The sequence below is a fragment of the Oncorhynchus clarkii genome, unplaced genomic scaffold (assembly GCF_045791955.1).
Source record: "Oncorhynchus clarkii lewisi isolate Uvic-CL-2024 unplaced genomic scaffold, UVic_Ocla_1.0 unplaced_contig_11758_pilon_pilon, whole genome shotgun sequence".
NCBI classification, from domain to species: domain Eukaryota; kingdom Metazoa; phylum Chordata; class Actinopteri; order Salmoniformes; family Salmonidae; genus Oncorhynchus; species Oncorhynchus clarkii.
This window is the reverse complement of record NW_027258458.1, coordinates 59,478-73,707: the sequence shown is the minus strand read 5'-3', so window position 1 is coordinate 73,707 and position 14,230 is coordinate 59,478. Positions and strand designations below refer to the sequence as shown.

Genomic DNA, 14,230 nt, shown 5'->3' with positions numbered 1-14,230 from the left:
CAGTTTACCTATCAACTCTACCTACTAGACAGACAGACAGACAGACAGTTACCTATCAACTCTACCTACTAGACAGACAGACAGACAGACAGACAGTTACCTATCAACACCCTGAGTGTCCCAAATGGCTCCCTGTTCCCTATACAGCCCTAAAGTCGCTGGTCAAAAGAAGTGCACTATTGCTGCTTTTCAACTTTAACATCAGTGTTACACTAGTTCTGCCCCTGAACAGGCAGTTAACCCACTGTTCCTAGGCTGTCATTGAAAATAAGAATTTGTTCTTAACTGACTTGCCTAGTGAAATAAAGGTCAAATAAAAAAAATACACCCTAATGGTATATTAGGGAAATTGTGTTTCCATAGCTAGGGCTGACATTGAGGACTTGTGAGAAGGTGCTTTGTGAGAAGGTGTTAAAGTCCACAGTTTGCCAATGTTATGTAAATGCCAGCTGAAAAGTACCAGTGGCCTGGCTTTGGCCCCAGGTGAGAGCAAGTCCGCCGGAGCCATGGCCCAGTGGGACACGGTGCCGGCCTGCTTAAGGCTTCCAAATGGTTCCCAGACAAAACAGTTAGGAAGAGTTAGTGAATATATTATGATGCCATTTTGTGACGTTTAGTTCGTTTTGGATTTCGATAAGGGTTTTTCCGGCTGCACACATCTTTCTAGAGGCAAGCCGAAGTCAGTAGCTAAAGTCTAGGCCCCTTTGTTGGTGATTGGTCAACAGTAGGCATTGTTCAATAAAGACTTTGTTGGTGATTGGTCAACAATAAGCATTGTTCAATAAAGACTTTGTTGTCATTCAATGAGAGACGACCTGCTTTCATGCAATTTTTTAAATTGAGAAATACTGCACCAAACGTCTTAGTTAGATGTCAAATTGCTCAACCAAGATCTCCTCCGCATAAACGTCCAAATGAATGACAGATTTCTTGAGTTCTCTTAGATTAATTCTGACTATTTTGCTGAAGTGTACTCTGGCTAAGGCTTCTCTAAATGGACAAACAGTACTATTGTGTATTTTTTCAAGTTTTTCAAGCAAATGTTTTTTAAGGGAGTATGCGAGGACACTCATTCAGTTTGCCTAGACGACTTCAGGCTAGCCACCAGCTGAACTGAGGCATGCTAGCGCCTTTAGATGGAAACAGAGCATTTTGGGCCTTTTTGCTAAAACACTGTTTGGAAATGTGTCATATGTAGACAGTCATTTGGGACTTGAGCGTCTCACTGTAGAACTCCCCCTGTCACCTGGGCGATGTTCCTTCCTTGAGCGTCTCACTGTAGAACTCCCCCTGTCACCTGGGCGATGTTCCTTCCTTGATCGTCTCACTGTAGAACTCCCCCTGTCACCTGGGCGATGTTCCTTCCTTGAGCGTCTCACTGTAGAACTCCCCCTGTCACCTGGGCGATGTTCCTTCCTTGAGTGTCTCACTGTAGAAGTCCCCCTGTCACCTGGGCGATGTTCCTTCCTTGAGCGTCTCACTGTAGAACTCCCCCTGTCACCTGGGCGATGTTCCTTCCTTGAGCGTCTCACTGTAGAAGTCCCCCTATCACCTGGGCGATGTTCCTTTAACATTTATATTTTAGTCATTTAGCAGACACTCTTATCCAGAGCGACTTCCAGGAGTAATTAGGGTTAAATGCCTTGCTCAAGGGCACATCGGCAGATGTTTCAACCAGTCGGCTCAGGGATTCGAACCAGCAACCTTTTGGTTACTGGCCCAAAGCTCTTAACCGCTAGGCTACCTGCCGTTCAGTAGGTCACACTGTAGCTACAATGTTTTGTAACAGAAAATGAAAACAAGTTTTCTTATTAGACAAATTCACTTAGTACCTCGGACTACTTCACAATTTTAAAGTGTTTCAAAACGTTTTCTCCCTACTGAACACAACCCGGGTATTTATGAGGTTGACATTTCTACATTTAGTGTCTTCCATCCCCGTTAGGTTTAATAATGACTTCTATTCAGATGAAACAAGACTAAGAGAGTTTAACAGGTGTTTCTTGGAAAAGATTCCAAAAGGCTTTGCTACCACATCTCTTCTGTTAGGTGTCTGGCTCTGGAATGGCAAAGCGCTTCATTTCAAAGTAGACTGCTTCTAATTTATGCTTCAATGGCCTCTAACTTCAATACCTGAAGTAGTGATGTCAGATGATGTTGAGGGATGTGATGGAACATGTCATCCCTGAAAGAGATGGGGAGGTCTTCTCGTTAATCATTTTAACCAAGCAGGGGTGTCACTTCTCAGATTGTGTCATAAGCCCCATAGTGGCATTTCAATGATGGATTATTTAACCCGCCCCATTCCCCTTCCCTTGATTCTGCACACAATGACAATCTCTTCCTGGAAGAGAGAGAGAGGACGATCTATCATTCAGTGTAACTCTGCCAAGCTGTTCTTTCTATTCTATCTACTGTTATAGATAGATGGTTCCCCTGGAGTCCTCATGTCACCCCTGGACTACAGCGATGGATGGGTGAATAGATGGTTCTCCTGGACTACAGATGGATGGTTGTTTGAATAGATGGTTCTCCCTATACTACAGGGATGGATGGGTGAATAGATGTCACCCCTGGACTACAGGGATGGATGGGTGAATAGATGTCACCCCTGGACTACAGGGATGGATGGGTGAATAGATGGTTCTCCTGGACTACAGGGATGGATGGGTGAATAGATGGTTCTCCTGGGCGACAGGGATGGATGGGTGAATAGATGGTTCTCCTGGACTACAAGGATGGATGGGTGAATAGATGGTTCTCCTGGACTACAGGGATGGATGGGTGAATAGATGGTTCTCCTGGACTACAGGGATGGATGGGTGAATAGATGGTTCTCCTGGACTACAGGGATGGATGGGTGAATAGATGGTTCTCCTGGACTACAGGGATGGATGGGCCAAGGAAGGCCCTCCCCACTGCTGTCTGTCACACTACCAATATGTCACTATGACTGCTATTAATTTATATCTCCTGCCCTCTGAATCACAAACTACAATCTGTAGGACAGTTCATTACTGTCAATTACTGTCCATCAAACTCTTCGTCCGCAAAGGGAATAGGGTGCCATTTGGAACACAGCCATACTGATCTTTTAGGGATTATGACTGACTGTGTTGTTGATTTGAATCTCATCTCTGAGTGATTCCTCCTCTAACCTCAGTGTGTATACTGTCTACACGTCTGTCCATTGACATTGACTGAAATTCATTTCAGAGTGACTCTATAGCCTAAGTGTGTGTCTACACGTGTGTCCCCTGACAGGGTATCATCCAGAAGATAGCAGACATCCACAAGGTGAAGTGTGTTTCCTGTCTGGGCCTGCGTCTCAGCCACCTGCGCTCAGGGAACATCCACTGGCTGCACCCCGACATGGGGGTGTCCCGCGTCAGGGAGAGGTACGAGCTGCTCCACCCTCAGGACGAGTGGAGGTAAGAACTAGGACAGAGACATACTGTATGAAGCTATATTTACACTGCTGATCCCTGGTCCCAGTTCTGTCCGTGTGTGCTGTTTGACCAACTCCTATTGTCATTGTTGCTTTGGCAAAACAGCACAAACTGATCTGGGAGCAGGCTACATAGACACGTTGAAATACTGTATAAAGCCATATCTACACTGCTCTGTCACCTTAAAAGCCTTGACGCTGCCGCCTTTATGCATATTGGCACCATGTAATTCTGCCTTAATATAAATATTCAAACACTTCCTATGAATACCATCATCATAATGCATTATAAGCACATGTACAGCACCTTATGAGCTTTGCATTACTTAATTCATAACTCAATTATGTGAGTAAGCCATCCGGGCTACAGCCTTGCCCCTTGAAATGCTTGACCATGCTTAAACTGTCTAGCTAGTGCTCACTAGTTAAAATGGCAGATTTCCTAGGCCTGTTTTTTGGAAGAGAAAATATGGGAACGAATTTGGTTGTTTTAATGGATTCAGACCAGTGGCAAAGCCAAGGGGCTAAAGTATGTCACGGATAGAAGTGACCTTGTTACCAGGGAGATGTGTGCAGTCTATGTCATTGCAAGGCGCTTGGTTATTTAATCAATGTAGTAAGGGCATGAAATCAGGACTTTATGTGCCTTGTATTTTCAAATGTAAACCCACTGATGGGGGAATTGGGCAGAGTTGCAACGGAACCGAAAATCAATTGTTGCCATCCTGTTAGTTGGGCCGAGTGGCCGTGAATTTCCTTCCAATCTGCCTGCATAAATCATGGTTCCTCAGAAGCAGGCTGAAAACCCTTCATATGACGTTCCAGTGTAATTAGGCCTCTATAGGCTGAGATACAGGTTTCCTCCTGTCTCATCACTGTTATTGGAAGGGAAATTAGACTACAATGAGAGATTCACTGACAAAGTCAACTGAGAAAGTGTTGAGGAGGAGAGTAATTAGAGAGGACTGAACTATCTGTTGATGTGATCTCAGTGTTTGATGTTGGAGCCTAATGCTGATAGATTCCCTTCTACTCCTGACTGAGTGAAGATATGGAGAGAGAAATGCCATGTCAGAGATAGCAGAGCAATGTCTAGACAGCTTTTATTTGGGTGATATTTCAGACTGTACTCCCCCTCACCTCTGCTTCCTTCGAGGCCAGACAGGGCAGTGTGTTGACATGGGAGGTAAAGGACAAGATTTAGAACTGTATCCAGCCTTCCTCTAACAGACACTACTGTTCTCTGGGCAAGTTGCTTCTCACTCACCTTATTATAACTTTGTGTGTGTGTGTGCTTGTGTGTGTGCTTGTGTGTGTGCTTGTGTGTGTGCTTGTGTGCATGTGTCTCTTCAATTCTGAAATGTGTCCAGCTGGAAGAATACATTTGAATAATGTAGCAGGCCTAGATAGATGTTCCCAAAGAATAAAAACATGACAGCAGGCGTTTCATGACTCAGTTTAAACCCTGGCCACCTGTCCTCAGAATTCTATATGAATCCCAACTGTGCTGCTCACAAATCAAGATGGAACGTAACTGTTCTGTGAATGTGAATGTTCTATGAATACTCAATGATACAATACGTTCTACCTCGCGGAACAACCTGTTCTGTTCCTAAGCAGCATTGTATTTGCATAGGACGGTAGGAGCTACCATTGAACACAGTGAGATAATGCATGCTTTATACTGTAGACCACAACCACCACAGCAGAGCTCATTCTGTCTGTCCCCACCTCGTCAGGCATCAGTGCAGAAGTAATGGAGATAAATAATACAGAGGAAATTAATTGACTGTGTGCTATTGTTAGTGGTTCTCTGCTGAAGTTAGCTCAGGGGATACTCAGTGACTGTGTGCTGTTGTTAGTGGTTCTCTGCTGAAGTTAGCTCAGGGGATACTCAGTGACTGTGTGCTGTTGTTAGTGGTTCTCTACTGAAGTTAGCTCAGGGGATACTCAGTGACTGTGTGCTGTTGTTAGTGGTTCTCTGCTGAAGTTAGCTCAGGGGATACTCAGTGACTGTGTGCTGTTGTTAGTGGTTCCCTGCTGAAGTTAGCTCAGGGGATACTCAGTGACTGTGTGCTGTTGTTAGTGGTTCTCTGCTGAAGTTAGCTCAGGGGATACTCAGTGACTGTGTGCTGTTGTTAGTGGTTCTCTGCTGAAGTTATCTCAGGGGATACTCAGTGACTGTGTGCCGTTGTTAGTGGTTCTCTGCTGAAGTTAGCTCAGGGGATACTCAGTGACTGTGTGCTGTTGTTAGTGGTTCTCTGCTGAAGTTAGCTCAGGGGATACTCAGTGACTGTGTGCTGTTGTTAGTGGTTCTCTGCTGAAGTTAGCTCAGGGGATACTCAGTGACTGTGTGCTGTTGTTAGTGGTTCTCTGCTGAAGTTAGCTCAGGGGATACTCAGTGACTGTGTGCTGTTGTTAGTGGTTCTCTGCTGAAGTTAGCTCAGGGGATACTCAGTGACTGTGTGCTGTTGTTAGTGGTTCTCTGCTGAAGTTAGCTCAGGGGATACTCAGTGACTGTGTGCTGTTGTTAGTGGTTCTCTGCTGAAGTTAGCTCAGGGGATACTCAGTGACTGTGTGCTGTTGTTAGTGGTTCTCTGCTGAAGTTAGCTCAGGGGATACTCAGTGACTGTGTGCTGTTTTTAGTGGTTCTCTGCTGAAGTTAGCTCAGGGGATACTCAGTGACTGTGTGCTGTTGTTAGTGGTTCTCTGCTGAAGTTAGCTCAGGGGATACTCAGTGACTGTGTGCTGTTGTTAGTGGTTCTCTGCTGAAGTTAGCTAGTTGACCTCGTCTCAATGCTTTCATGCCATGGAGCCTGTTACTGCTTGTCTTTCTGTGTCTCCGTTGTTGAGCTGGTGAATGGTACGTAGGTTGCACAATAAAAGCAAGCGATTGATACATTAGGAGAAAATGATCCTAATTGACCTCATTGTCGAAGGGAAATGTATCTTGAACATTGGCTCTCACAGACGTATCAATAGCATGTTCATCGAAGAAACATTCTAGAACACTGGTTCAATGGAAGTGTTGACAGACCAGCAGACACTCTAAAATACTCATTCAATACCCATGACACTGTCCTCAAGCCATTCGTACAGACTTCAAATGAATGACTTGCCTTTTACACATAGAATCTCAATGTACTGAGTCATGTACCTTCCACTGGCTGCTGTTCTATTATCTCTCTCTGGTGTAGATCACAGCTGAGTAGAAAACACCAGAACTACAAAGACCATCTGATCTGACAGAGCCAGGAAAGGTTTTCTCTAGTCAGAGACTTTGTAATTACAAGGAACAGGCTTAGAACAGAGTTTGAACAAGCAGCTATTTCAAGCAGTTCAGTAGTTTATTTCACCTTGTAGGTTGATCAGAAGGCTGTGGCTGGATGTTATAGTTATTCCAGGAATGATCATTGAGGTCTCTCCCTGCCAAAGGTAATGATGATGATGTCTCGATGATGTCTATGCCTATATAGGGCACTACTTTTGACCAGGGCCCATAAGGTTCTGGTCAAATGTAGTGCACTATGTAGGTAATAGGGTGCCATTTGGGACGCAGACTCAGTCTCACTGATCTCTTTGATAAGTTCCATATGAAAGGATCCTCTGGGAAAGTACAGAATAATGACAACGTGCTGACTTGTACCATACAGCTTCCACATTCACAGCGCTGTATAATAACACACAGAGGTTGTTAGATATCAAAACAGCATTCTGTCTGTCCTAACTCTTCTGTATCAATGTGTTCCTTTGGAACCTTGTTTCTGAGTTGTCCTTCGTCCTCGTTAGCATCGAGCTAACCATATGGCATTTCTTTCTCCACAGGTATGAGCTACGGATACGCTACTTGCCAAAAGGATTCTTGAACCATTTTTCAGAAGATAAACCTACACTGAACTACTTCTACCATCAGGTGAGGAAAGAAACCATATTCAGATTGAGTTGGGACTGCCAGGTATGGACAGAAATCATATTCAGATTGAGTTGGGACTGTCAGGTGTGGACAGAAACCATATTCATATTGAGTTATGACTGTCAGGTGTGGACAGAAACCATATTCAGATTGAGTTGGGACTGCCAGGTATGGACAGAAATCATATTCAGATTGAGTTGGGACTGTCAGGTGTGGACAGAAACCATATTCATATTGAGTTATGACTGTCAGGTGTGGACAGAAACCATATTCAGATTGAGTTGGGACTGTCAGGTGTGGACAGAAACCATATTCAGATTGAGTTGGGACCGTCAGGTGAGGACAGAAACCATATTCAGATTGAGTTGGGACTGTCAGGTGTGGACAGAAACCATATTCAGATTGAGTTGGGACCGTCAGGTGAGGACAGAAACCATATTCAGATTGAGTTATGACTGTCAGGTGAGGACAGAAACCATATTCAGATTGAGTTGGGACTGTCAGGTGAGGACAGAAACCATATTCATATTGAGTTGGGACTGTCAGGTGTGGACAGAAACCATATTCAGATTGAGTTGGGACTGTCAGGTGTGGACAGAAACCATATTCAGATTGAGTTGGGACCGTCAGGTGAGGACAGAAACCATATTCAGATTGAGTTATGACTGTCAGGTGAGGACAGAAACCATATTCAGATTGAGTTGGGACTGTCAGGTGTGGACAGAAACCATATTCAGATTGAGTTGGGACTGTCAGGTGTGGACAGAAACCATATTCAGATTGAGTTGGGACCGTCAGGTGAGGACAGAAACCATATTCAGATTGAGTTATGACTGTCAGGTGTGGACAGAAACCATATTCAGATTGAGTTGGGACTGTCAGGTGTGGACAGAAACCATATTCAGATTGAGTTATGACTGTCAGGTGAGGACAGAAACCATATTCAAATTGAGTTGGGACTGTCAGGTGTGGACAGCAACCATATTCAGATTGATTTATGACTGTCAGGTGAGGACAGAAACCATATTCAGATTGAGTTGGGACTGTCAGGTGTGGACAGAAACCATATTCAGATTGAGTTATGACTGTCAGGTGAGGATAGAAACCATATTCAGATTGAGTTATGACTGTCAGGTGTGGACAGAAACCATACTCAGATTGAGTTGGGACTGTCAGGTGAGGAAAGAAACCATATTCAGATTGAGTTATGACTGTCAGGTGTGGACAGAAACCATACTCAGATTGAGTTGGGACTGTCAGGTGAGGAAAGAAACCATATTCATATTGAGTTGGGACTGTCAGGTGTGGACAGAAACCATAATCAGATTGAGTTGGCACAGTCAGGTGAGGATAGAAACCATATTCAGATTGAGTTGGGACTGTCAGGTGTGGACAGAAACCATATTCAGATTGAGTTATGACTGTCAGGTGAGGATAGAAACCATATTCAGATTGAGTTATGACTGTCAGGTGTGGACAGAAACCATATTCATATTGAGTTATGACTGTCAGGTGTGGACAGAAACCATATTCAGATTGAGTTGGGACTGTCAGGTGTGGACAGAAACCATATTCAGATTGAGTTGGGACCGTCAGGTGAGGACAGAAACCATATTCAGATTGAGTTGGGACTGTCAGGTGTGGACAGAAACCATATTCAGATTGAGTTGGGACCGTCAGGTGAGGACAGAAACCATATTCAGATTGAGTTATGACTGTCAGGTGAGGACAGAAACCATATTCAGATTGAGTTGGGACTGTCAGGTGTGGACAGAAACCATATTCAGATTGAGTTGGGACCGTCAGGTGAGGACAGAAACCATATTCAGATTGAGTTATGACTGTCAGGTGAGGACAGAAACCATATTTAGATTGAGTTGGGACTGTCAGGTGTGGACAGAAACCATTCAGTGTTCTTCCCTACGAACGGCAGCCATCCCCTGCTGGGTGATACGAACGGCAGCCATCACCTGCTGGGTGATACGAACGGCAGCCATCACCTGCTGGGTGATACGAACGGCAGCCATCCCCTGCTGGGTGTTAGGAACGGCAGCCATCCCCTGCTGGGTGATACGAACGGCAGCCATCCCCTGCTGGGTGATACGAACGGCAGCCATCCCCTGCTGGGTGATACGAACGGCAGCCATCACCTGCTGGGTGATACGAACGGCAGCCATCACCTGCTGGGTGATACGAACGGCAGCCATCACCTGCTGGGTGTTAGGAACGGCAGCCATCCCCTGCTGGGTGATACGAATGGCAGCCATCCCCTACTGGGTGATACGAATGGCAGCCATCCCCTGCTGAGTGATACGAACGGCAGCCATCCCCTGCTGGGTGTTAGGAACGGCAGCGATTCAACATATAGAACCACCTAGAAATGAATAGACATTGATGGCTGATGTTCTGGTCAGAGGTGATAGGACGGCCACCTGCTGGGGGATATGAATGGCAGCCATTCAACATATAGAACCACCTAGAAATGAATAGACATTGATGGCTGATGTTCTGGTCAGAGGTGATAGGACGGCCACCTGCTGCTGTTAAATACAAGCTTTGGTGTTTTCTCTCTTAGAGATCTGAGGTAGCCTCAAGTCTCGTGGCTCATTAAAGTCCATGTGAGCTGGACCCATCAGCTGCAGCTCAGTCAGACTAACTAATTCATAATATAATCATATAATATATGCCATTTAGGAGACGATTTTATCCAAGCGACTTACGCATGGGTGGTCCAGGGAATCGAACCCGCTATCCTGGCATTGCTTTACCAGCTGAGCATCTGATGACAACCACAAGTAACTGAGGACCTCTTTCCATCTACCTGTTGCTGTCTTACAATAGATTCACAATGCTCTCTACACTACCTGTCACTACTTTAGTAGTTCTCTTTGTCATGGAGAATGACTGTGATGATGTTTCTCAGGTCAAGAGTGACTACATGGAGAATGACTGTGATGATGTTTCTCAGGTCAAGAGTGACTACATGGAGAATGACTGTGATGATGTTTCTCAGGTCAAGAGTGACTACATGGCGAATGACTGTGATGATGTTTCTCAGGTCAAGAGTGACTACATGGAGAATGACTGTGATGATGTTTCTCAGGTCAAGAGTGACTACATGTTGTCATGGAGAATGACTGTGAGGATGTTTCTCAGGTCAAGAGTGACTACATGGAGAATGACTGTGATGATGTTTCTCAGGTCAAGAGTGACTACATGTTGGAGGTAGCTGATCGAGTCGACCAAGACATTGCACTTAAATTGGGCTGCCTTGAAATCAGGTGAGTTCTATTTTAAATACTTGATATTTGATATCTTATAAACAGTGAATTCATGTACTAGTCCAATATTCCATAATTAGATATACATTTTGACAACTCACAAATGGTTTATTATCTTTTGTTTTCTGTTACAGGAGATTTTTTAGGGAAATGCGAGGAAATGCCCTGGATAAGAAATCAAATTATGAATTATTAGAGTAAGTGATTCTTTTACTTAAAGACCCAGTGCAGTCAAAAACTAGATTTTACTTGTGTTTTATATATATTTCCACACTATGAGGCTGGAATAATACTGTGAAGTTGTGAAAATGATGATAATGCCCTTTTAGTGTAAGAGCTGTTTGAAAAGACTGCCTGAAATGTCAGCCTGTTTTGGTGGGATGGAGTTTTGACCTGCCTGCTGACATCACCAGGCGGTAAATAAGTTAATAGACCAATAAGAAAGAGAGTTCCAAACCTCTCTGCCCATAACAGCTAGTTTTCAGTTTCCCCCTCCACACTCAGACCACTCCCAGACAGTCCTGGCTAAATTCTTCCTTGACAAATTGATCTTTGTTAACAAGATATTTTTGTTTCTTTTTGACAATTTTAGTTGAAAACAATTCCAGCACTTAATTGTTACATAGAAATGATTTATATTGAGATTTAAAAAATGTCTGCATTGGATTTTTATAAAGTATGTATTTCTGTAGTAACAACATACACGTAATTATCTTAACACTATCTATGAACAGAAATCCTGCAATTCACCTCTATGAGCCTGTGCTGTGCTGAGCCTTTCATCGTGTGTGTCCTCTCTCCTGGCTAGACGTATGTAGGCCAGAGTAAATTGACTGCCTTCCTCGTGAACCTCTCACTCTGGACACTTCGCAAATGGCACCCTATTACCTATATCTTTGGTCAAAGGTAGTGTAGTATGTAGGGAATAGGATACAATTTGGGACGTTGTCTCTGTTGAAATGTGTCTGATCTATTTATAGTGTTAGAATAATTTATCTTCATTCTCATCACCTTCTACAGCGTCATTATAATGTCCCGACACCCCAGTGATGGCACTGTGATAGTGTGAACAGGACCCCCACTATTTTATAGCCCTTTCAATTCAATTCAAAGGGCTTTATTGGCATGTGAAACATATGTTTACATTGCCAAAGCCTTTCACGCTCAGGGAAGGTGGCTGCCCGATAATGTCTGTCAGTTTAACCAAGGATGTGTCTAAAATCACACCCTATTCCCTTTATAGGGTCCTGGTGAAAAGTAGTACCCTTTTAGGTAATAGGGTGCGATGTGGGATGCAACCCAGGGTTTCTGCTGGGAAACAGCCATGTTAAACTCATTAAGGTCCTTTGGGCTCCCGAGTGGCGCAGCAGTCTAAGGCACTGCATCTCAGTGCTAGAGTTGTCACTACAGACACCCTGGTTCGATTCCAGGCTGTATCACATCCGACCGTGATTGGGAGTCCTGTAGGGTGGAGCACAATTGACCCAGCGTCATCCGTGTTAGGGTTTGGCTGGGGTAGGCCGTCATTGTAAATAAGAATTAGTTCCTAACTGACTTGCCTAGTAAAATAAAGGTTAAATAAATAAAATAAAGTGGAACTGACAGCATTTTAGCAACATGACATCTTATTAAAATCTCTTCATATACACCCCAAGGAAGAATAAAAAACGATATGAGGGGGAAAGTCAGTGCATCCCGAATGGAAACAATGTACCAGGCCAGCTGTGATTTACAACCTGATAGCAATATTTTCTGAAATGTATTGGTGAATTATATTAATCTTGCATTGAACTGCATTAATCTATTCTGCAAACAATGCCTTAATGTATGCCATGGAACGCTGAGTCAAGTAGAACCTATTTTTAAAACCTCTTCTGAAATGTATTTTGTAGTATAAACTGGGAATTTGATGATGTCGAGTGATATTATGATTGTCTGTTTGTTTCATATCTGCAAAGCAGTTAAAACGCTATTAGTTCCAATTTAACTGAGCAGCTTCACACTGTCACCACCGGTTACGACAGAATCCTGTCTCTGGCTTATTCACAACAAATAGGTCAAATCTTCAGATTGCATCTATCAGCCACAGCGTGTAGGCTATGGCTACTGTACGTCCCAAGTGGCACACTGTTCCTTACATAGTGTTCTACTTTTGTCTCACTATGTAAGGAACTATAGGGAATACCGTGCTATTGGGGATGCAGCCTATATCAGGAGCTAGTTTTATGTTCCTCATTGGAGTACGGTGGTGGTGGAGGAGGTGAAAGGCCGTTGGTGACTTTATGTTCCTCATTGGAGCATGGTGGTGGAGGAGGAGGAGAAAGGCTGTTGGTGACTTTATGTTCCTCATTGGAGCACGGTGGTGGAGGAGGAGGAGAAAGGCTGTTGGTGACTTTATGTTCCTCATTGGAGCACGGTGGTGGTGGAGGAGAAAGGCCGTTGGTGACTTTATGTTCCTCATTGGAGCATGGTGGTGGTGGAGGAGAAAGGCCGTTGGTGACTTTATGTTCCTCATTGGAGCACGGTGGTGGAGGAGGAGGAGAAAGGCTGTTGGTGACTTTACGTTCCTCATTGGAGCACGGTGGTGGTGGAGGAGAAAGGCCGTTGGTGACTTTATGTTCCTCATTCGAGCACGGTGGTGGAGGAGGAGGAGAAAGGCTGTTGGTGACTTTATGTTCCTCATTGGAGCACGTGGTGGTGGAGGAGAAAGGCCGTTGGTGACTTTATGTTCCTCATTGGAGCATGGTGGAGGAGGTGAAAGGCTGTTGGTGACTTTATGTTCCTCATTGGAGTACGGTGGTTGTGGAGGAGGAGGAGAAAGGCCCTTGGTGACTTTATGTTCCTCATTGGAGCACGGTGGTGGAGGAGGAGGAGAAAGGCTGTTGGTGACTTTATGTTCCTTATTGGAGCACGGTGGTGGAGGTGAAAGGTCGTTGGTGACTTTATGTTCCTCATTGGAGCATGGTGGTTGTGGAGGAGGTGAAAGGCCCTTGGTGACTTTATGTTCCTCATTGGAGCACGGTGGTGGTGGAGGAGGAGAAAGGCTGTTGGTGACTTTATGTTCCTCATTGGAGCACGGTGGTGGAGGTGAAAGGTCGTTGGTGACTTTATGTTCCTCATTGGAGCATGGTGGTTGTGGAGGAGGTGAAAGGCCCTTGGTGACTTTATGTTCCTCATTGGAGCATGGTGGTTGTGGAGGAGGGGAAAGGCCGTTGGTGACTTTATGTTCCTCATTGGAGCACGGTGGTGGAGGAGGAGGAGAAAGGCCGTTGGTGACTTTATGTTTCTCATTGGAGTACGGTGGTTGTGGAGGAGGGGGTGAAAGGCCCTTGGTGACTTTATGTTCCTCATTGGAGCACGGTGGTGGAGGAGGAGGAGAAAGGCTGTTGGTGACTTTATGTTCCTCATTGGAGCACGGTGGTGGAGGTGAAAGGTCGTTGGTGACTTTATGTTCCTCATTGGAGCATGGTGGTTGTGGAGGAGGTGAAAGGCCCTTGGTGACTTTATGTTCCTCATTGGAGCACGGTGGTGGAGGTGAAAGGTCGTTGGTGACTTTATGTTCCTCATTGGAGCACGGTGGTGGTGGAG

General features: G+C 44.7%; 1 protein-coding gene across 1 annotated transcript in view; it reads left to right on the top strand.

The window, feature by feature from the left end:
* Window positions 1-3,269: 3,269 nt before the first annotated feature.
* The window catches only part of LOC139396970 (focal adhesion kinase 1-like), a gene marked incomplete at its 3' end in the record, with an annotated part of 66,625 nt that continues 55,664 nt past the window's right edge, over window positions 3,270-14,230 (top strand). Inside the window, exons 1-4 of the mRNA XM_071143912.1 lie at window positions 3,270-3,431; window positions 7,274-7,361; window positions 10,563-10,642; window positions 10,777-10,839. Coding sequence (XP_071000013.1) covers window positions 3,373-3,431; window positions 7,274-7,361; window positions 10,563-10,642; window positions 10,777-10,839 — 290 coding nt within the window. The remainder of the gene's footprint in view (window positions 3,432-7,273; window positions 7,362-10,562; window positions 10,643-10,776; window positions 10,840-14,230) is intronic.